Genomic DNA, 24152 nt, shown 5'->3' on the forward strand with positions numbered 1-24152 from the left:
GAACTTTAAAACAAGGTAAAGTAATGTTTAAACGGTATTGCTACTTACACAATATAGATTAGGGACTTAACCTATTTTAGTTGGTTTAATATAGTAAAACAAAAAAATCTTTGTAAAAAGTTTTCCATATGCAAATACAAACCAAGACGTAAAATTATTTTAGGAGTCACATTAAATCGTTTTATTCATATGCTGCAACCTGCAATCTTATAAATATCCCCGAATACGGAATATTTTAGAATACTAAAAGTCCCTGAGTAAGTGAGCTGATTGCCTTTACTTGAGATTCAGTTTGCGCTCGGAATGTAAAAAATGCTTACCACCATGCCATTTTTTCTTCCAAAGTATTAATTAAACAAACGTTATCCCGTTCTAAGTGCGTTCAACGCCTGGCCTGGCGCCATTTTCGATTTATAACGAAGTTCAGTATCAATGTCGCTGTCTGCTACTGTTTTGCAAACACTTGACACACGTCGCAAGATTGTCCCTCGCCTCGCCACAGGCGCCACTGTTAAGACTGATTATATGTAAAAAGTAAAGAAAGACTGTCTTGCGCTTCTTCCCAAATTGCGTGTATCCGGTTGAAAACCGCGATTGCACGTTTATCTCTATAGTCGGCGTACTAAGTGGAAAATAATGCGTTCGGTAACTTAACCAAATTTACATAGACCATTTCCAAACGTATGCTTAGGATTTGCCGTTAGACGTGTACTGTTTAACATCATGGCCAAGTACAAGAAATCGATCGTCCATTTTGTTGCAATTTCTACATGTGTTTAACAGAAAATAAAGTAAAAACCTTCGCCATATGATATCATGTGCTACTTATACTTAACATAAATCAAAAGGGATACTTTAACAATTTACGTTTGTAGGTATAAGTTATGTGTAGAAAAAAAATGTGTTGTTTCAACTGACTGGCGCATTTTCTAAAGGAGATGAGAATTAAATAAAGGAGAGAGAATTAAATTTGCCGTGGTTTAGTAGGCACCAGCAAACCAATTTGAATTTCAAATCTAAAAAAAATGTTACACACTCTGACTGCTTTGACTGTAGTTTATATTCCTTGAAATTGTGCAGTTCGTTAATAAGTTTAGTCGTTCACTAGAGAAAATGTTTTTAAAATGAAACTGGTAATCGTGGGGCTCGGCTTTATTCCATGATATCAATATTTAATTGTTGATTTTTTTTCTAAACGTCTTATTAAATTATTTTTTGAGTCTTTGCTTTAAAAACTAATTTACAGAAAATACATATGGGCATCTCACTGTTTTTCGTGATATACTAAATCGATGAAATTAGAAAGAAAACAAAATATAAACTTGTCGTTACGTAATCAACTCCGTTCAAGCGGCGTTTGTTCCAATGTTTGTCCACGCATCACTCTTGGCTTTGATTTTATTGCCTATTTGCGTTGCCAGTTCGGTTTGCACGCCCGGCGTGCTTGGCGGTCGGTGCGGCCGTACATCATGCACCTCCCACCACCCCTTTGCAAGCGGACAGCAGCGCTAGTCAAACATGAGAGCGAGCCCGCTGTCGCCACTTGCTGTTTAATCAAAGCGCGAGCAGGCGCCGGACTTATCATCGCGTTTGTTCCGCGACGCGCAAAGCCAACAAACACCCGTCTGGCTATTGAGCGGCCATGCATTGTCGCAAAGGAACCGCAGCGCACCTTCGCCGAACGTCGGGCCGCGAACCCAGTGGGTGGAGTTGGAAGGTATTTCTCTCCTGGTCTCCCAGAAGGAACTTTGTTCAGGCTGTGAAACACGAGGAACGGAAAGCCACCCCTCACCTATGGAGTGCACTGTTTGTCCCTCCTCTTACTCATTCCTCGACACGAAGTCGCGCGTTTGGCCACTGTTGCCAGATTAACTGTTGCTCTGCAATCGCTATAGTTTTAACGAAAACAAACAAATATGTTCGGCACACTATGCACGAATCTGTAATGTAGCGTGATACCGAATTTGAAAGACAAAAATGTCGAGTAAATCGACAAGATGATGTCACGTTGAAATCGATTTACTCGACCTCTTGGGATTCATACAGCCATCAAACAAATATCCATATTCAAATAACCACTTAAACGCCTACAGTTATTTACATATATTCGGGAATTTACAACGATGATAATACCACAACAGCAAACAATCTCGATGGCCAACGATTATAATATGAAACTACCAAATACTTTTCAACGTGTTCAGATCGTTATCTTGAGAAAAATATAGTTCGCCGGATAGGATTATATTCGCATGATACAGATTTAGAGTGTTGTGGGTTTGGCTTATAGTGATTAATTGACGTTCCTGTAGCCAAGTGAGAGCTCTTGTTTTGATCGCCTTGCTCCCACCACCGGGCGCTGATATTTACCTAGAGCACTTCCGACTTCGCCCCATTGCCATTATCTATGTGCGGCCTGGGAAGTTAAGCATTTAGTAAAGGGAGGGGGTCAACTTTTGATGTTTAAAAACACTTTTATCTGTTACCGTGACACGCTCGTAAATATCCCACGTGTCTGTCTAATTTAGACAAAACAATCCGTTAATAATTGTAAAGCAAATCTGTGGATAGCAATATGGAAAATAAATAACTTAAATTTGCAATTATGTCAATTTTAATTTTGATTTTTTCCATAGATTGTTTAGGTAAAATTGACCGACTGTTTGGCCGGGGTTGATTGATATGCATTCTCCTCCTTCATTTCAAACGCGCACGCGCATTTTCCTGCACTGCTTACATAGGCGTCCTACGCGATTCCAATGAAACGTGCTTGGCCGCCCGAAACCTCAGCACACAGATCTTTAATGCCATGTTTTCGCAATAATACGAGCTCCTTGAATGGGTTTCATTGTGTCGCCGGGCCATTCTTATGCCCTCGTGATTAGCACCCAATTAAAGTGGCGACAGAAACCCTGCGACCTGCGACCTGTGGCTCTTCCCGCCAATAAAATGGCGGATTCCCTGTCTTGGCCGCCTAAATCACTGCCAAGCGATAACAGTATGACACCAGGCTGTACTGTAATTGCTCTGCGATAGCTCTGAGCAAATAAATCATCGACATTCGTTAATCCATCTCTAACCGACGCGTAATTTCTCCACGGAAACAGAACACAACCTTAACGTTGACAAATTTGCTACCTCTTTCGGTGTGCTTTCTATACAAATACACACCAATATGGAGCGTTGGTGCTACTCGATTCTGACGTACGAAAGAGTCCTGCGTCAGAAATTAATCTACGTCACTCACTTTTATTGTCTTCTTCTCGACTTGGCATGTAAGTGCCGTCAATCAAACTAAACAGCAATTATCTGACAGAGTGCACCGCGCAATAAACACTTGAGTATATTCTCAACAAACACCACCTGACATGATAAAGTTTTACTTAAAGTCGATCGTTACAAAGTTATTAAAACCAGTTGGACCTCAAATACATTCTAGGGGTTGTCACTTCTTCCAAAACAGCAAATTACATGAGGTAATTGTATATCAGGTTATCAGCGCACAGTCGAGTTGTCCACTGTTTAAACACCGCGCGCTTAATTTCGACCTTGCTCGACATTCCGTGTCTAATTATAGATTAGCGAATAGACCCCCTTTCAGTTTGCCTAAATTCCAGACATTACATGTCCCGAATATCGATTGCGTTTAATAGGCTGCCATTTACACAGTCGCCTCCCATAATCCGCCATTAGGTCGCCCCTACATATGCGTCAGATATTGGGTGACGCTCCTGCAGTGGCCCGGTTGTGTACTTGGAGGGGAGGTCTGTGTATGTTGTCTTATCAAACATGGCAGGCAAGTTATTCGGCGCCTTCTTGTAAGCTATATGTTTACCGCGGATGTTTAACTGTTGGTGATTGCTGGACTTCCGCCCGTCTTAAATTCCGGTATTAGGCTAATCGTGCATCGCTCGTCGTGTGTATTGCGTAGTGCGGTGCGATGGCCAAACAGCAAGCTTAAATCAGTAAAAGCCCAGTTTTACTCTAATTTGACAGTTATTGAAAATGACTTCATTGCTAAATAAGTAAGCTCACGTAGCATTTGAATATAGTACATAGATTTTGTCAATAGCAACTTGTATATCAACATCCGCAAATTGCTAACGAACCATACATTTTTTGTGTTTTCCGTAGAACGGATGACAATTGGAAAAAAAGTTTCCAGATGTAAGCGGTTTAGATTGGATTTCAAACAGACCAGAATGCTGATAAATGTAAATCTATGCTTATCTAAGGCTCAATAGCCGGGTCAAAGGCCTCGGGTGATTTCTGGGAAGCACATTAGTGGACTATAAGTAAAGTTGTGACAAAATCGACATATACGTTCTTGGCTCGCGTATTATTTCGTGGTCCACTTTGTGCAAGATAATACTACAATTCGCCTCAAAATATTATTTTCCTGCCTTTAGAAGGCATATACGTATCGGTAGCGGATTCTTTGCCAAATTTGTTTTGTCTGTTTTCGATTTTTGCCGAATTTGTTGGCCTGATCAAGAAACCAAATTTTGATTTGGGCTATACACAAATTGTTATAAATAAAGCCTCTGCATAATTATATTTCACTGGCTATCGGATATTAGGCATCAATAGCTCTACTTTATGCTTGAATAAATTGTTTTCTTTTAAAGGCACAAAAGTAATTATTAGCACGGTTTAGCGACGGAATAGCCAATTTAGATCGGCCCCCACCCACCCATACCCCCAACGAATGCAGCAGGAAATTAGGGAAAGCTCTCTGATGCCAACGGATCGCGTGGCCGCCAACAACTCGAAGCAAATCAGACGCACTTTAGCGTCGCGCTAGACGACCTCAAAAGCTATTACACGCCGTGAGTCGGATGTGGCGAAAAGGCGCGTTTTCGGGGCGATTTTAGGCCGATATTTCGCCGTCAATAATAAAACTCGAGGGCAGCACGGAATCGCGGCCCGTTCGCACGCCATCGCGCACCGAAAATATGTTTTTATTATGTCGTAACAAACCGCCGGGCAGGTTCTTCTTGGTCGCACGTGATGTGTCGCTGGTGGTCCGGGTCGCCAAGGACCGGCCCGCGGACTGTAGGGCAGCCCGGCGCAGGGAAGCTTGTCGTTTTTCTTGGTGGGGTAAATGAGAATGACTGCCTCTTCTTTAAGCAATAAGAATAGTTTGGCTCAACGGTCTCGGTTTATATTTCCAAGTTTTAAAAAGAAAGTCGTTGTTGTTTTTGCTGCTCGATTTTAGATCCCAATTTTACGAACTTGTTTGCGGAGGAAGTAGTTTGATCATTCATCACGAATCAAGGACGATTTCGTTTTGACTTTAAGAATGACATCCATTTAAAGGTTTCAAGTTTGCGGCAAAGTTTAAGAAGCGTAGTATGTAGTTTATAGCTTCCCGGTTTTCCAAACTTGACAAAATATTCGACCTAAACTTTTCCCTTGAATGTTTCTCAATAATAGAGGCAGCTTTTTTAAGGTTTCACTAAAAGGAAACAGTCTTGATTGCAATTATTGTCATTTAAATTTTTTTTTAATTTAAATCTGACTTAGTAGGGCCTCTCCCCCTTCATTCCACGCCAACCCTGAAAACCAGCAGGTGCTCACGGCCCACGCTTTCGAAAGTTGTTGCAGCGAACAAAGGCGATGTGTTGGGCTTCGCTTGTAGCCTCGCTGGCGGCTACCCCGGCTTTGATGGTGGCAGCTTGTTGTTTATTTGCGCGCGTTGGTCGACAAAACTACGGCAACGAGCTTACTGGGGTTTGCGAGACGCGAATACGGGGATTTATCCGGCTTAGAGCTTAAAAAGATGCCAAAAGTCATTTGTAATACTTCTTTTTTCGTCGGTTTTGCTTAAGATTAGCTCAAATTTTGAAAGTAAAAAACAAATCAGCCTTGAATTTATAACAACAAAATTTGTTAAAATATAAAAATGATATTTTTGCCAAAATGGCATGTAACTGAAAAAAGACAAACACGTCCTCATGTTGTTTAAATTTTAAATTTTTAAAGGCTTCAATTATTTCTGACATGCGCCGTAACAGTTTGCAAAACTAAAAGAGAAACTTGCAAATCTGATGATTTAATATCCATGTTTACTCTTCGGTAGTCGGTGGCTTGTAGGAATATTTGGGGCGCTGTAAATCCCGACGTGTGGTGTTTTCTTTTGAAAGCGTCGTAAAAACCTTCGTCATTCGCTCTCACGCAACATTACTTCGCTAAATTTCCGTCTGAGCAAATCGAATGTTCGAAGGGTCTCGTTCTGAGCGGTGACGTTTACTACCGACGATTTACATAACTTGAACACAATGTGGCGCAACCTCAGATGTTTTCCGTGAGTTTTTCTGGAATTATTTCATAGACTTTTAAAGCGATTGGGCTGTTTGTGCTCGTTATTTGATTGTGGTTATATTCAAAAATGTTAACGAACTGTGAGTAAATTTCAAATTAGGGCAAAATTGCATTTTTTGCGATTTGGATGCGTGTTCATTCCCATATTTCTCATTTTTTCATTATTATTTAAGCTTCATGTTTTGACATATACGAGCAAAGTGCATCTGATCTTTTAAAAATGCTTGACGAACATCTCTTCACAAATGTTTACGAGGCAACTTGAGGGCTCAAACGATGTGACACCATTTGATTGATTTCCATTATTTTCGTTTGGTACTTTGAACCACAAAGTTTAGGAATTTCAGCCTATCTATAGTTTTTAAATCATCTTTGAATAGTTGGTTGTTGTTGTTTCAATGAAGGATAAGAGATAACGGCTATTCTTTACATAAAACATATGGTGAACTGTAAGCCTTGTAGAGTCTCATAGAATTGCGGAATGTCGATATCTGATATTTCTGATTGTTTTACATGAATGAGCAAGTAATCTTATATTATTTCCTAAAAAATCAAAACTTACATGCCATTTGGAAAACAACAAATTGTGTATACAAAATATATTTTGACCAACCCTATATAAACTATAAACCTTTCGTTTAAAGCAGGGGTTCTTAAACTGAAGTCAATGGGCCCCTTGGGCGTCTGTAACAAGTTTTAGGGGGTCCATTACGACCAAATTGAAATGCTAGTGTTTATTTAAAATGTGATCAATTTTTCAAAGAAAAGAGTTTAATAAAAATAAAACGGGTTTTCATTGAATGTATTTAGACTCCATTTAAGTTTCACATTTTTGGATTGAAATCAGCGGTTGCTGGCCAGCCCTGGTTCACGCGAAGCAAAAAATAAATTAGGTGTCCACGGTAAAAAAAAGTTCAAGAACCCGTTTGTTTAAGCGATTTTACTAAGGTAAATGTTCTCATCGTAGGTCGCATGACCACTATAAAACTTACGCCAGAAATGTTTCCTTTAATCCTACGACATTTCAAATCAGGCGTGTTCGGTTTCTCCCCATTGGAAAAGCAAACGTCATCAAAAGGAAAAGACGAAAAGGTTAAGAAACTCACCCCCTACCGACCTCGAGCAGACCGTGAGAACTCGTGTGTGGTCGATGAATCCGCAAATCCCAGTAAAATGTTCGGGTCCCGGATTCTTGTCCGACGAGCTGTTTACGCTAAAAAACGACGATTTTCCATCCGTCAACATCGCGCGAAATCCTTGTAGTGGGAATATGCCCGAAATCCACGTGGGAGAGTGCGGCCTTGCGATTACGCACGGGATCGGAAACCGTAGACTTTATAGTTAAATAGCATATGAAATCACTCGATTTCATCTCGAAAGTGATTGGAATGATTCGAAAAGCTTAAACACAATTTTGTCTATCGCACAATTTACTATGGTAGATCAGCAAATTAAAATCATATTTCAATGAATTATTCCAATATTTCCCAATTAAAAGTTACCCCATGAAATCGGTGAATCGGAATGGCAATTTTACTGATGCATTTCTTAATACATTGGCACTAAAAGAATTGGCTGACTCAGCGAAAAACGGTACCTAAATTTCGTTGCCCGCTATGCAAACCTTTACAAGAAACGTTTAATTTAAAAATGCCATGTAATTGACCGTTCTGACACCGTAACACTTTTGCAAAGTAAAGAAACTCACATTTCCACCAATTTACCGCATTTGACGCTGTAAGTTACGACACAGTGATTCGTCCTTGTCTTAAACCCACCCTATAACTAAAAGATAAATATGTTTATCTTCCACTCTGAATGCTATACTTTATTTTCACAAAAAATATCTTGCCGACCGCACCCAATGGCAGGCTTTATCTTTTCCATTTGAAAGTAAAGTACAATAAATGCTATCATTATTCCTCAACTGGTGATATCATTACCTTTATCACCACAATTTGTGATTTAACTGAACAAATGTGTGACATATTACATGAACGGTTGTTCTGTATCTAGTGAACCAAACTAAGATAAAGTCAAAAAGGTATCATAGATGAAGATTGGTCTGGTTCTCTTGATTGACCAAGAATAAGGCGGGCGATATGTCTGGCCGATTCAGTAGTTGTTTAGGACTCCAGCAATCAGTCACCGCTAGGTGTAGGTGGCGCCACGGAGTCAATAGCGCTCCCGTGCGGATTGCTTTTAAAAAACTAGCTAGTAAAAGCATTTATAATTAAAAAAAAACGTTCAAAACAATATGACACGCTTCTCAAGGTATTGTGAGGGTACCAAAATTGACTATACATCATATGTTTCACATAAATTGCCTTCATGTGATAATCGTTCAGTTTACATTTTTGTAATGATTAGTACCTTTTGTACATCAAATGCAAACGTTTTAATAACAACCATTTTATTGTATGGCAAAACGCAAGAACATAGATTAAACTGACGGTATGCTTCATTTGTTCTGGAACATTGCGATCACGCTTCGGAAAACAATTTTCTGTGGAAGCACAGTCACTTGAAAATTTTAACAAACAACTTTGGTGGCATTTTTCCTTTCGGGGGGCTAATCAGGAAACGGCGTGTCAGTGCTTAAAAGCATAATAAACACTGTTCATAAAAAAATAAGACATACGAACAGTGTAAGTTGCAAACCATTATCTGCAACCCTTCAATAAATCACAGTGAGATTCTACCACTTGGCACAGTGCAATATTGTAAAGTAGGCCTATAGGTTGTTAGCACTCACTCAAACACTATTGTCACAGTCGAACCACGACAAATTTCAACACATAAGTGATAAGGTAAAAAACGCTTTAATTTTAACGACATTACTTGTAATCAAATAATCGACTACTAATATTACTTCAATTTAGTAACTTTGTAATTTCGTGCGAAATAAAATTGTTACAGTTCAACGAAGAAACTATAATACAACATGAATAGATAAATTAAAACAAATTTTGTAAAGTCAAGAGAATCTCATGTATTTTATGTAATTTTTGTAACAGAGTTAGAATTGTTATTGTCGTCTTCGTCTTCGTCCTCTTCGTCGGTATCGTCGTCGTCTTCCTCGGTTCCCCACCACCAGAGGCGTACCGTGCCGTCCTTGCTACTTGTGGCCAAGAACATGGAAGTATACTGGCAGAAAATACTTACTTTAAGTTGGCCTATAAGCTAGTAAGCGCAAATATAGACTGCGCGCTGTCCAATATAGAATTAGTGGTTCCACAGCATGAGATTAATGACATAATTTGAAAAGAGGATCCCAAGTTAAATAGCTGTAAAGGTTGATGTACAGTTTTTCATTCTTTTGTCACGCTTTCGGTGTTTATGGCGAAGTTTGAAAAAACTTTAAAACGACTGGTGGTATTCGAAAAACTGGGGGTAGTCGTTTGTTATAACGACCAAATATGCCGTTTTCTGATTGTTTTTGGTTTACAGTCATTGTTGTAATGACTCAAGTCAATGAATTAAGTCTTTTGGGCAAAATCACTTACCTTGACTTAAGTGGTTTGGTTAAATGACTTGACTTGACTAAAGTCTTTTGGACAAGTGACTTGGGTTGTATTGAAGTGTTTTTATTAAGCCATTTTATTATAAAATTGGGTATTTTACCTGTTTTTTTATTTAAGTTATTGCCATATACGGACGAGTTTATCAGTTTTAATAGTTTAACGTTTTATTGTTCATTACAAGAACTTGACTTAAGCAACTAATCACTTTGAATGGTACTTGACTTGGTATTTATTCAAAAAACTTAATTTGGAATGAATTAAGACTTGGACTTAATTCATTCCAAAATTATTTGTTAACAACACTTAGTGCAGGTGAATTATCTGCTTATGCCATTTTTTTTAGTTTTTGTTTTTATTTATAACATGCCTTCTTCCGACCATTGATCGATTGACATAAACCTTTTCCTTTTTCCAAAACATCCGGTAGCATATTGTACGTTATATTAAAAAAATGCCTATATGATCAGCAGTGTTAAACAGCTTTCGGCCTTCACCACAACAAGTAGCACAACTGCTTAAATTTACTTAATCGCTTACCTGAACTCCTGTGACCGATCCCACGTGACCTTGAATGATCCTGACACACGTCATCGTCATCAACTCCCATTCCTTAACCAGCATGTCGCTGTAACAAAGAAAATGCAGTGTTATTGTAAACATTGTCATTTTTGGTGTTGCTTTATTCAGTAGTTTGTCAAGTTGGACCCGCAGTGTCTTGTAGTGTATATTTACTCAACCCGAACCCTGTTAGCATGACGACTATATTTTATTTTTCCAAAATAAATAAAAGCGTTCGTAAAAACACATAAGTATAAACTGACCAGTAAAGAAACATGGCCTGTATTTAGACACAAAAGGTTTTTTTCTCCTGTATGCCTGAAAAAGTCCACAAAAGTGTATGAGATACATATCAAAACTAATGCCAAACACATTTTTGAACGACTAACTAAATAGAAATAGCTATTTTTGAGATTGCACTGTTTTGCTCCCTTGTGTTAGGCCCACATATAACACCCTAACTTCCAACTTAAGGTTGTTTCGTATTCGCAGACAAAACATATTCCTCGCTTTAAAAACAAATGCCTTGTTTGGGCGACGGTTATTACCCCCTATTTTCTTTTTTACTAACTTGATAAAGTAAAAAAATGTAAAAAGTTAGAGGTTAACGTGGAGAGGCTTTTTCTTCTCATTGGCCAAAAAGTGGGCCGGGAAGTGGGAATGCTTGAAATGTGAGTAATTGTTCGGACCAAGTCCTCAGGACCACCGATCTCCCATAAGGAGGCGGTGCCGCCACTTGGAGGTAGGGCCAGAGTTAAACTGCGCATTGACGGAAGGTTAACATTTTTACCTTTTGGTTATGCTGTAAGTAAAAATGTTAATGTCGGTGTAAATGTTGTGTAGTTATCTTTTTTTTCTTTGTTTGATTTGATTTAATGTGGGATAGTCACTTTTTTAGGAGCAAGCGAGCTAGCGTTCGCGTTAGCTGCATTCGCTTAAGAAAGAGCCCAGCGTTGGCGTTCACGCATTTCTACTTTAGTTGTGTGCGTACGCGAGGTCAGCGACAGGCCATCAAGCATGGACAAAATAAGGTGTAAAATAAGGAATAATTTTACTCACCCGGAAGCGGTAAAGAACCGACCGCCGTGAAAGTCAATGGCGTTGATCTCCTTGCTGTGGGCTTGAATTGACTCCATCTTTTCGTTGTCACCTTGCATCGACCAGAAAAGCACGCAGCCGCCCATATCCCCGCTAGCCACCAGATCGCGCTGTCTCTGTTCATCATAACACTTTAGTAACCACTTATCAAAATATTCTACCTTGGACTACTTTATTACAAGGCTTTTGAAACGATTCGGCAAAAGTATCGCTGCGAAATCAAGGAATTAAATGAAAAGAGATATAAATCAAACTAACATACAATATTTATGAAATGTAGGCCTAGTCGACTAGTCGTTACACTGTATAGTTGCAAAACAGTAGTTAATCTATTCTAGAGTAATATGGCTTAAAAAAGAGTAACTGGTTTTGAAGCAATGGTTAAAAAGCCACAAAACATGTCGAAAATTTGCACAAAATGCTAGTTTTTTCGTATGATAAAAGATATTTTTTTGTATGCTTTAAACTTTTGAACACCCAATATATGTTGCGGCGAAGCAAAGGCAAAATTCTTTTTGACAAATTCATATCGTCTTACAAAGTCATCTAGATTAGGTTTACGTAAATAATTAAAATAGTTACTTTTTAGGTTTTAAACATACGATAATCAGTGATTATTTGCACGTTCGTGCCACTGTTTTATTTCTATAGATGGCCAAAATGGTTTACCACTATAAGATCTGCCATATATTTAGATATCATAACAGATTTTTTCCCCGCGGTAGGTCAATTTAAAATTCATGTTTAAAATTATGCATTTTATTGTGACGTTACTGAACTTCACTTCTTAACTGGCTACTCGGCACAACCAACAATAAACAACCGACGTATGTAATATTTTGCGAACCTTGATTGCGGTGATGGGATAGGTGTGTCCTTTGAACGTCCTGATCAAATATCCTGTGTCTGGGTCGGCAAAGTGGATCATCCTACAAGATGGATGCAAATAAATGTGACAATTACAATTTTTCACTTAAAATGAAACTAAATAACCCCAACCAAGTAAGAGTGAACAAGCAAACCTGTACCATGTACATACCACATTACATCATTAACTAAGATAACAGGTTTTTTCCGGATCTTGGAAAAAGTAATCATAAATTTATTTTTAAAAAACTCTACATTGTATATAGTATTATACAAAGTTAGATCAGTTAAGCATTACAAAAGTGAAAACTTAACTAGATTTTTATTTATTTATTTAGTATACATCTCAAATAAACACGTTGATTCATTCTTTTGTATAGGCGTACAATAAACATTTTCAGTTTAAATATATACAATATACATGTATAAACAAATACTTATAGTTTAAAAATCTTTTCTCAATTCAAAACGAGTGTATTTCGTTAATAATAAGGTTCAGTATCGCCGAAATAGTATATTGAGAAATTTGAAAATACAAGAAAATCATTCGCTCTTTTACTTGTCGGCGCCTCCAGTGATAATGAGTCGGTCTTCATATGAAAGACACTCGATAGCAGCCTCGTGATGTCTCAGCACTCTCATGCAGCGGTAAGTGCAAATACTCCACACTCGTACTGTGCGGTCGTGAGACGATGAGACGCTGCAGTAGGCAGAAATAGAGGCGATTGGCTTTTTTTGTTGACTATAGGTGTAAGTCTAAGGTCAAATATGAGAAAATCGGAATAATATATATATATTTTTCAAGAATAGTATATGGTTTGTTTCAATAATTAACTATGTACGTGTGTAGCTTAAAACTGCGTTCTTTCAATCTCAAGTCGTACTGATAACGACACACATTACTTCGATTTCGAATCTCACCACAAATGTTTAGCCTTGCCTTGCTTGTACGAAAATCTTATCTAATTGTGACTGAATATGTTGAGGCTTATAAATTCGACACTGCAAATAAGGGTCGTACGATAAAAAAGAAGCCTAAATCACGCGTAACAGCGTTGCGCATAAAGGCTAGTTCAGTACAAAAGAAGTTTTTCCATATATAGAGATGCATGTGTGCTGACATGCTTCTGTTACTAATGGCTATCGAAGTAGTAGAACTGCGATTTTCCAGCACTTACATGTATTTGCCGTCGACGGCGACGCCTGTCACGCTATCGCTGTGTCCCGAAAGCTCGTTGGTTCGCTTTCCAGAGACCGTGTCCCACACCGACACCGTCGTGTCCCAAGATCCGGTGTAGAGTGTGCGACACTTCTCGTCGGCCCCGATCGCCATACAAACCACGCTGCCTGCGTGTGACGTAACGGTAGGGGTATTGTTGCATGGCGTGATTCAAAATTTACAACATTACACTGGAAGCGCGTAATTCGGGTGTAAGATGCTGGAATATTGTAGCATCTAGGGGTTGCAATTCAGGGGTGACCTTTTTATTTCTGTACAGCTATGTTATAGCTAACTATATGTGAAATTACCGAAAAACAAAATTATCAAGTGCTTATTTTTAAACTTTTGCGCTAACAACGTTATATAGTTGTTTGATTAAACTTTAGAAATGTGCTTAGTTTTCTTTATATAGCCAGTTTGATTAAATAATTTCTAGTTTCGCAAGGCCTCTGGCACATCATTATCTCTATGCCGCCCGTTATGACCTGGACAGAACAAAGCTGCATTTAGTCGTAAACCAAGCAATTCCATGATTAAAGCCACTAATGTTGTTAAACAAAAAGGGAAAATTATCCTGTAAACTTCTTCTAACACCACAAGCATATTAACATTGATGCAATTTAGGCTCTAAACATTCGCTGTCAGTACATTTGCGCCATACATACAACGTATAAATGATGGCCATAAGCACTCAGGCATACCTTTAAGGCAATCCTCGAGCTTGGCAAAGCTCTCTCCAGATTCCGCCCAGATCCTGATGCGACGATCCAATCCGCCGCTGAAGATACGCTTTCCATGGCACAAGACACTAGTTACCGACCCGCGGTGGCCCTGCATATTATACAAATTATTTTGCATACTACGAACATACTATAAGGACCTAGCTGGCAAAATAACGAATTTTTGAACCCATGATTGAGAAAAGTAGGCAATTTATCGGGTACGAATGACTTTTGAATTAACACCACAAAAAGTTTATATACTTAAAACGATTTTTTTCCTCAAAGTGGCCTATTATATTGGCACAAAATGTCTCTGAACCTTTGTAATGAAACCTCCCGGATATTTGTGTAAAGGTCTTTTCCAGGGATAATTTGAAAAACATTTCTCGTGGTTCATTTGTTACAACATTTGCGCTGTCTTATTGGATTGTATACAAACGAGAAAAAAATATGTAATCCTACCAGGCTATACATAGGGAAACACACAGGCTAAAAAGGGTTGCGAAACCTTAATCGTATACTGTCAACTCACATCAAGCAGTTGGACCCTGGTGATCGGCATGATGGTATTGTTTACAAGCCAAAATCTGCAAAACATTAAATGAAGAGTTTCCAAGGTGTAAAAAGAGCCGGATTTGTAGAATTGACAACAAAATAGGTGTTCACTGTTCAGTTATGTCATAAAGCAAACGCACATTTACCTTTTCTTAGTTAAATAAGGCTTATGGTTTTATGGATGTAGAGTAGTGTACACATCATAAAAGGTTAGGGTGTCGTTATATACATGTATTTCAATACACATAGTGAAGACGATGTTTACTGGTCGCTTTTGTGAAAGACGATGTGTGCTTTTGTGAAGACGATGTTTACTGGTCGCTTTTAAAAAACTGTCAAGTCTGAATAAAAAATATAGTTACCGATCCTCTTTAACCCACCTACTGCGGTCGTTCTGCGGCAGCCTGTGGTCGACTGCGAACAGCTGATTGCTGGCGCACATCTGGTTCAGTTCGTCCTCCGAAAACAGCTCGTCCCAGATCTCGGCGTCGTAACAACGATCGCTGCGCTTCGAGGTCGCCACCGTATCGTTCTCCGGCAGATCTGTCGCAAGAAACGTGGTTAAGCTTAAACAACGCTTTCGAGGCCGCAACTTTTCTTGCAACGAATGTGATTGAAGTGAGCAGCAACCAAGGCAGAACCGAAACACGCGAGAAATATATAAAAGGGTTTCGCTCAATGACTATGACAGTTGCATAGAGGGACATTAGTTTTTATTGCAAACCAATCATCATTAATTATATAGCCTACATATTGTCGACATAGGCCTACATTTAAATTACAAAAAATAGCCAATTCGGTACCACTACCAGTAAAGGATTTATATAACGGTATTTTAGAACTACATAAATTTGAACTTCAGGTGTTAATTTGCAAGTAGTGACTGATTTAAAAAGTCGTGATGGTCTACCAGCGCTATAAATAGTCCTTTAAAAATTAATTACTGTGTTTTACAGTTAAATCAGTTGACATTGTCCGCTAGAAAAATACACATACACCTTTTATCCCTGACAATAGACATCTTACACCACGTTACACCACGTTCATTGCAATCTACATTTAAATAGTTAAGCTATGCGGCATTTAAGGCATTTGCAACACTGCAAGGAATAACACTACAAGACACAATGTCTACGTGTAATGCTATAACTACGCCGACAGCTATCTAAACGCTTAAGATTAAAGTATATTTTTTATATTAACAATACACATCTACAATGGGTTACACTACACACATCCTATAGTTAATCACTCCTAAAACAATTCATGCAAAACCATGAACACTCTACTACAAGGCCACGCTTAAACCTTCGGTGATATTTTTCCACATTTGCAGAAATCCTCCTGGGCCCCCGCCCCCAGCGGGTGGTTTACCCTGCTGGTCACCCTTAGGTGTCGGGGGTTCTCCCGGGGTGTTAGCTACCCTTTCGCCGTCAATAACATCTGGTATCCCATAATCAAAACGGGTTAATGAACGAGTAATATATGTAGTACACATGTATAGGTCAAAAATAGGGATGTTCAAAGTAGAATCCCAAGGTATTCTAGAATAATAGGTTTCGAATCTAGAATAACAAATCCAGAATAGTGAATCCTAGTATATTTTTATTAAATTATTTAACCTCGATTTTGTTTGGGGAAGGGATTAAATCTAATCTACCCTACAGGGCCCCCAATCACAGCAATAAATCGCCCAAACAATTTTCTAACATGTGTACATTATAATAAAAAAAATCTCCCATATGTTTAACATTCTTAACAACTGTCATTTGAAGCAGTTGTGTAAACTGTAATATGTCAACTGTCCAGGTTGTTGCCAAAACTTATATTTTTTCCAATAGTGAGTACAATGCAACACTGCACACAGAAGTCTTAAGCAATTCGATCCTGTTTTTTCAAGCATTGTTGGGTCTTAGGGCTTATTTTTTTACTAACGTGATCTGCAATGCAGTCAAATAATGTACCGCAAAGAATACAAAGTTACTATTGACTTAACGTATTGTTGATAATTACACTGCGCATAACTGCATAACCTCGCTGAATATTGGCCTAAAGTTGACCTTAAGTAACCCTATAGCGCATTTTGTGGACGGCCAGAACGTTTTACAACGTAATGTTACTTTTGCAACTTATCGGCTTTAGGGAAATTGCGCACTCCATTGCAGACATTACACGTTGATCGCTCGCCCTATAACGCTTGATTGACACTTAATTATTAGACGAACGTTATCGCGAGACGCGGTAACTGGTCGCCCGAAAAAACGCTGACACTACTACCGGGTTACATTTAAAGCAAGCCCTGTAAATTGGTCGCCGCAGCGACAGGCCAACTTACCACACGCGTTTGTGCAATTAGGCGCAACAATCGGCGGTAAAACATTAAATTATATCGGTTCCAATTAGCCGAAATAAACGGCAGAATTCGATTCAAATCCCATCTGGATTCGAATCCAAGGATTCGATATTCTGCTTTGAGCATCCCTAGTCAAAAATGTTTAGTCTAATAAATGACAAGAAACTCTTATACAGCATGAAAGTTTTTAAGTTTTACTGATTTATATTTTCAAAAAAAAAATATTAATTTTTGTTTACCTTCTCCGAACCTATTTTTTGTCAGTCTTGTCTTCGGAGGGTCCACTAAGAAGAAAAAATATTTAATTTATTTTAAATACATCGTGTATCAAATTACAACCAGTAACACTACATGTTTACCTTTGCCAAACACGAAACTATAATTTAAATCAGGGGTAACGAACCTATTTGCTGTCGCGGACCACTTTGTCAGTTACCGCTGAGTAAGCGAGCCGCACAACTTTTTACTCATACTATAAAACCTGGTAAAATCATAAAGAATTGTTTATCAAACGATCCTGAATTGATGGTTGCTGTATGGATTTACACAACAGTTTCTACGATTTCTGCATGATATACACGTTGTTCAATCCGACTATCGCTTTTGATATCGCACCGCGAAGAGTAGAAGCGGGTCAAAAGAAACTTCAAGACTGCCGTGGTCTCACCTGAACGCTTCGCGGGCCACACAAAATTCTTTCGTGGGCCATTTGTGACCCGCGGGCCACGTGTTCGTCACCCCTGATTTAAATACACATTCACCAGCGAAACTTGATTTAACAAAGCAGTGAACAATTCACTCGAAACTAACTTTTCTTTTTAGGTTTGTCTTCGGACGGGTTCATTTTGCCAAACGACTTGTAGCTCTTGTAGCGGTTGACCAGTGCAAACAAGTTGTCATCTTCCGACGATTCTACGTCTGAACAGAAAAGATACAAAATAAAAAATAAACAGAATGAGCTTCCTGAAAATGTATTGGGATAGATATACGCTAAGATTGCGTGGAAACTGGAATATTTATCAACCAAGTCTTGGCGTTGAGTGTAGATTTAACTTTCTTGATATCGGTATAAATTCAAAAATGAATCGTTTTTCCATGGTACTACTCATTTTTTCCATGATCAAATAATACAACAAACCTACACAGAGTAAAACCGCCTAAAATGATTTTAATATTGGCAACCAGAACAGGCCATACACAAACGCAACTAAAAGTTAGTTAAAGTCATGTCCATTTGGTTGATTATTGATGGATTCAAAGGTTATCCAATTGTTCATTTTTAATACCTTACGTTTAACCCTATACATTTAACACGAGAAGTCACCGCGAAATACTCAAAAATGTTCAACTTGAAATTTTCAAAGATCCTCTTTTTTATCACACATTATGGAATGAACTGCGATTACGTTTCTTTTCTTTGTCCATCCAAAATATGATAAACGTGATTTACAACACGGCATACGGAGTCGGTATACTGTGAAACTACCCCAGCAGTCCCGAGTCCGACGTGTCCATGCGCAAATTTAGACACTAATAAGACCGAAATATACAAATTGTTAATACGAAATACCACGTGGGAATATTTTTCGACCACGTATTTTGGGGGGATAAATTACATGATATCGGACTCGGGTTATTTTTATCCAAATTCGCAGCCCTTGTTCACAATCCGAAAAAAATCAAAAACGTAGTCCATTGTAAAGGAGATTTCCTATAATTGTACTATGCTATATACATGTCTGCTATTATTTCCCAAAATCTGTTGTTACATGCACGGGGTTTTCAACATAATCTACCAACTTTTTGCCAACCAGGGTGCGGTGTATTTTTCAAACCTTCTTCCTCTGGAATGTCGCGATGCTGAAAGGCTGCCAGCTTCTCAGCGTTGCTCGCAAAACGTTCTTGGAGTTCAAGGTAGGCTTGCTTCCAATCCAGGGTCTCGTTCGGTCTGGCGGTGCCTTCCACCAACTTTATAACGTTTGGAATGCCGAACTGCATGCCTTTTGGGAATATAGTGAACCCATTTCTTTTAAAAGAAGAACACAATGCATAGTTCGGCAGACATGTGTATTTATTTGTACTTCCTAAGTTGCTAAAGCCAATTATTTTAGAAAACTTAATTTTAGATTTAAAGCTTTGTATTGAACGTCCGCACACTCTGTGCTGTAGAGAAAACACATTTGAGTTGAAGAGAAAGTGCATTTTAGTGGATCAGTAAGCCAAAGTATTGAAACACCTTGATTTTTAAAGCTGTCAATATCTTTCGTTTTGTAGGGTTTTCTAAACTTCCGTGGCACGCATGACTTCACATTGTTTTGTATTTTTTATTTAAACATTTTGATAAATTCCGCAGACTTTTTAATCTTTAATGTCATCCATTTTGGATGTTAAAAGTTTGCGCGAAAATGATGGAAATAAGAGCCTAATTCTCTAACTTTGACAAACGGAAAATCACTGAAAATTGGAGTGACATTAGGCTACCCGATACTTCACACTAAACGAAACAGCTAGTGACTGATTTTAGAAAGGCGTATATTCTAAAACAACTTAAGAATAACTGTCTTCTATCAAACTCATTTAATTCATTGTTGAATGAGGGAGTTATTGCCGTGTTTGTTGCTCATAAGTGGGATTTTCGGTGTGTACAGAACAATACAGCACACAATAAACAAGACGTTCCAAGTGGAGCGACTTACCCAGTTCTTCGCACTTGGTTTTCCACAGCGCGTCATTGTTGACTAGGATGCCCCACTTCTTGCACACCTTCCCGACTGTGATCAAGTCTTCCCAGCTCAGATGATCGAACACACCCATCCAGAAACTGTCGGGGAAAAACTGCTCGGCACCGTCCTCCTGCGCTTTCACTGTAAATGATTTTCCCTTAGTAAGATAAGAGTGCGCTTTTTCAACTTGTCAGTTTCTTCTATGATTAAAATCCAAAAATAGAACAGATAAAAAATGAACATCTGCCAAAACATATAAGACAATATAATAATGGACAAAATGGCGGGTAAATCACAATCAACTATCACTGTGAGTTCTAATGTTCATTGTTGTCCAGACATGGCGGATTTATTTTGAAATAACTATCAATACTAAGTTGTTGAGCTCCTAAATAATTTTGTTTGACAAAGGCTGGAGATTGCCTCATGCATGTATATGTAAAATAGCCAGTGCCCTACTGCTGCAAAGTGAAAATAATACAAATTGAAATGATAATAAAGTTCTAAATCAAATAGCAAGTCCCTAACTCGCCAATAACACACAGGAATTTGTTTCGAACGTTTGTCTGCTTTCGTTGTGCCATATTGATTAACTCTCCGAATAAAGAAGATTTTGCGATAAACTGTTAGGCAGAGAGGTGTCAACCAAACTTTATTGATACATTTTGTTGATAAAACTTCACTGTTTTAGACTTTGGCAGTATGAGGTCATTCAAATACCGACTGTTTATTTGGGCCCGTTTGTCCCATTGTTCCATCATACATAGGGGTGAAATACTGACCTGCTGCTAGGTTTTTTCGTATACACTCGCCCGCGTACTTTGAAAGCGATGGTTCACAATGGTCAAAAAGCTGAAGCAACAGCTGGACAAAGACGTGTTCCTCCCATCGCTCTGCCCACTAGTATGAGAACAACAAAAGTTAATTTCCTAAACTTGTGACACTTACCATTAAGTGAAAATAGAAAATAAACGTCACCGTCCAAATTTGGTCGAGTTGTTTTCTGAAGTCGTCTTTTAGTTTCATCGTCTTAGCTGCAATGACATTGCGATCATGAGACCAGAACTTTGCATGTTTAAATAACTGTGTGGCTGCAGGAATTGGAACTTTGTTTCGTTCCAGGTCTATTCTAAAAAGAAAACATAATTAAAATATTCGATGTTTGCATTTGTTTCATATTCGATGTTTGCATTTGTTTCGTAGATGACTTTAAAATATTTGTTTTAATCAATACAGTAGTCAAACATATTGAATTAAAGTGGTTTTATTGTTTTACCTGGCGGATTTATTTTGGTTCCTTTTAATAATGAAGTTGCTTTCAACATTGCAAGTACAATAGAAAATAAAAATAAATTGTAAAATATTACTCTAACATTTAGAATCAGTTTCATACTGAATGCACACAATGAAAGACACACACAAACATGTGTTTAATAACATCTGTGATCTAGCCCCTCGGAAGTTGCTTTATGACCAACGATTACGGCTTCCGTATCAATAGTACACCGAAAAGCCATCGCAGTATGAATGCACACAACTTATATCATTGTAGGCCTACTCAATTATAATTATGTGTTTCAAAAAAGTTGCGCAAACCCCAGAACACTTACTTACGATCCCTAGTTTGAGAACTGCCGGTTCTAAAGGGATGTGCAGGATAAATAACTTCAAATATAGGCCTATATCAATTACATGCTTTCTTTTAAATCTTACTTTCTGAGGTATCCACTGCTAGCTCTGCTTCTGGAAGTGACAAATGTCCCTAACATCGTCTGCTTTTTATTTTCGGTGAAGAAATCTCCGGGGTCAACCCGAACCGGCGTAACTCGAGAGCAATATTCTGACCTTGTTTCTCCGCTTTCTGATGGACCCATCGTCCAGAGCGAAGCTTTCGAGTCGACATGAGTTCTTAAAAATATATATTATATTGAATTTGTATCTACTGGTGGTAATAAATACAGCAAAACGTACAAAATGCTTTCAACAATTTATACAATATTTTTTTTACTATTGTACATTTTTTGGTTAATGGTATCAATGTCAACAAATAGAAATCTTTAATAAGGTAATGGAGAACCTTCTCACACATAAAGTTTAAACGATAGGTATTTTAAATAAAATAAATCACACCTAAAAGGTGCCAATATTAAGTTATACCATATTACCGTACTATAAGTTTATGTATACTTACACTTTTTTGCTTTTAAAACCTAACTCTTTAAAATATTTCGTTTCTTTGTTGTCTTTTGGTTTGTTTTCTTCATTTGGAGTTGGACTTCTATCGCCAGGGCTGGCCAAACTTCTTCTTTGCGAAGTATCGCTAGCTCCGGACTTTGGTGGTGAAATTGATTCTACGCTTGTTTCGGCAATGGGCGATAGACTGGGAGCGAGCGAATGCACAGAACAATTTGATGCATTGAGCGAATGTCTGCTCTCACTCGAGTTCAACGAAGAATGAACTGATTGAATGGACGTGGTGGATGGCTGACTTGAATAGTGACTGCTTTCGCTGGAAAGAACTTCTGCTTCCGCCAACAATGTTTCAACAATCGGCGATAAAATTCTCGCGCTTGAAGGCTTCGTATCGTTATCTGGAGTTATGCTATGACTCCTGTTAGTGCTGCTGCCACTTGCAGGGCTTTCCATTGTTGCACGACTGCCAGGTGCAACCTGACTGTCATGAGTAGCATGATTATCAGAAGTGTTACTCATCTTTTCTGTTTTTTGCCGACTTCTCTTTAGTTTGGCTTGCACTTGGGATTCAGTCGATTCATCTTCATATAAAATCTCACTTTCAGCTGAATTGACTACTAAACTTACTTGCTTGGTCAGTGAGGTTTTACCGCCACATGAAGTTACAGGTGTGATCGGTTCGTCATCGATTATCTGTATTGATTTAATTGAAGGCTTCAGCTTTCTGATCGGATATACGTCGTTTTGCATAGCAAGAAAGTCCCTATGAAACATGGACTCCACAATCATGCCGAGGCTTCGCAATTGAGATTTTGACAAGCGACTCACGATGCCAGAAAAGAGTATTTTCTTTTGCCATGTTTGCCAGCAGGTGAACCACAAACAAATAGCTTGAAGCTGCTTGGCGTTGACAGTTACACGAACTGGTTCCACTTGTTTTTCGGCGAGAAGATCTGTCTGTGTTTGATTTTTTGGCCTAGAAATCGGACGTATTACATCCCGTTTAGTTAACAGTCGCCGTTTCTTTAAAACTTCCATTTTAGTTCTGTTTAGGTTGACAATGTAAATCTAAGCTGTTGCTACTCCCTACTTAACACTACAAGTGCCCTCATTTTGTCTGGCGTTTTAAAGCACAATCAGTTTTCACAAATTTTCACCTACAAAAAAGCCATTTAAATGTGATTTAAAATGCTTTCTTAGTAAATTAGCTACATAGTGCACAATGTAAAACTGATCAGCTACTCTTGTTACCGTGACAGCAAGTTTAAAGAACTTGTTACAAAAGGTCGAAATGCTGAGTAATTTAATTAAATTTTAAATTTGATTTTCCAAAATAATTCGCTTAAAATATATTATAGTATAATAAAATTATTATTAATGTTATACATATTTTACAAAAATGAGGTCACAACCAGTGTATTTTATGTATTATATACACTACTTATTTACCTTTAAGGATTTACTTAGCTGTCCAAACTTGCGCGCTTGAATGCATTATGATGACTCGGCAATAGTAAGGCCTCAAACAAATTTTGCAAACCTTGCAAAATAAGAAAAAAATTGAATAAATATATATTTAAATCATACTGAAAAGTTATTAAGTGCTGCCAAATTGAACCTGCTATTCGGACATCGCACAGTTAGAAAAGCAAACATATCAACTTGTGCAAACACACCGAAAATATTGCATACACTGCCACGTGAGCAAAGCCCTATTCGTATACCTGTAATCTGTCTACATTGTATTTGTGTACACCCCCTTTGTGCGCAAGGCAGACCTAACTGTAAATTTTTCAAGTTGAGCCATTTTAATTCTGGTTAATCATTAGTGTAGCACACATGAAACAAAAACATAGTCTACAGGTGGAACAATATCCCCCAAATTGACCTCATATTTGTGTCTCAAGTCTCTTTTCAGTTTAGTTGAATGATGTCTGTAGATGTTAATCCGAAAACTGAGCTGTTACATATTTTCTTCATAATAGTTTTTCTTATAGAGGCCTCCACTGGTAA

The 24152-nt window shown here is 38.2% G+C and overlaps 1 protein-coding gene across 1 annotated transcript; it reads right to left on the reverse strand.

Annotated features, from left to right (window-relative positions):
• Positions 1-8759: 8759 nt before the first annotated feature.
• On the reverse strand, positions 8760-23288 carry LOC146169760 (uncharacterized). Its single transcript, XM_083381636.1, has 18 exons — positions 22138-23288; positions 21660-21854; positions 20925-21075; positions 20729-20846; positions 19920-20087; positions 19059-19223; positions 18034-18141; positions 17463-17507; positions 16179-16313; positions 15251-15413; positions 14848-14902; positions 14295-14424; positions 13550-13718; positions 12931-13071; positions 12352-12433; positions 11466-11620; positions 10386-10473; positions 8760-9471 (listed from the first exon to the last, which is right to left on the reverse strand). Exons 1-18 carry the CDS (start codon positions 23175-23177, stop codon positions 9322-9324), a joined length of 3258 nt encoding a protein of 1085 aa, XP_083237762.1. The 5' UTR covers positions 23178-23288; the 3' UTR covers positions 8760-9321.
• Between the last annotated feature and the right edge of the window lie 864 nt (positions 23289-24152).

The sequence above is a fragment of the Ascidiella aspersa genome, chromosome 1 (genome assembly GCF_963924565.1).
Source record: "Ascidiella aspersa chromosome 1, kaAscAspe10.2, whole genome shotgun sequence".
Taxonomy (NCBI): Eukaryota; Metazoa; Chordata; class Ascidiacea; order Phlebobranchia; family Ascidiidae; genus Ascidiella; species Ascidiella aspersa.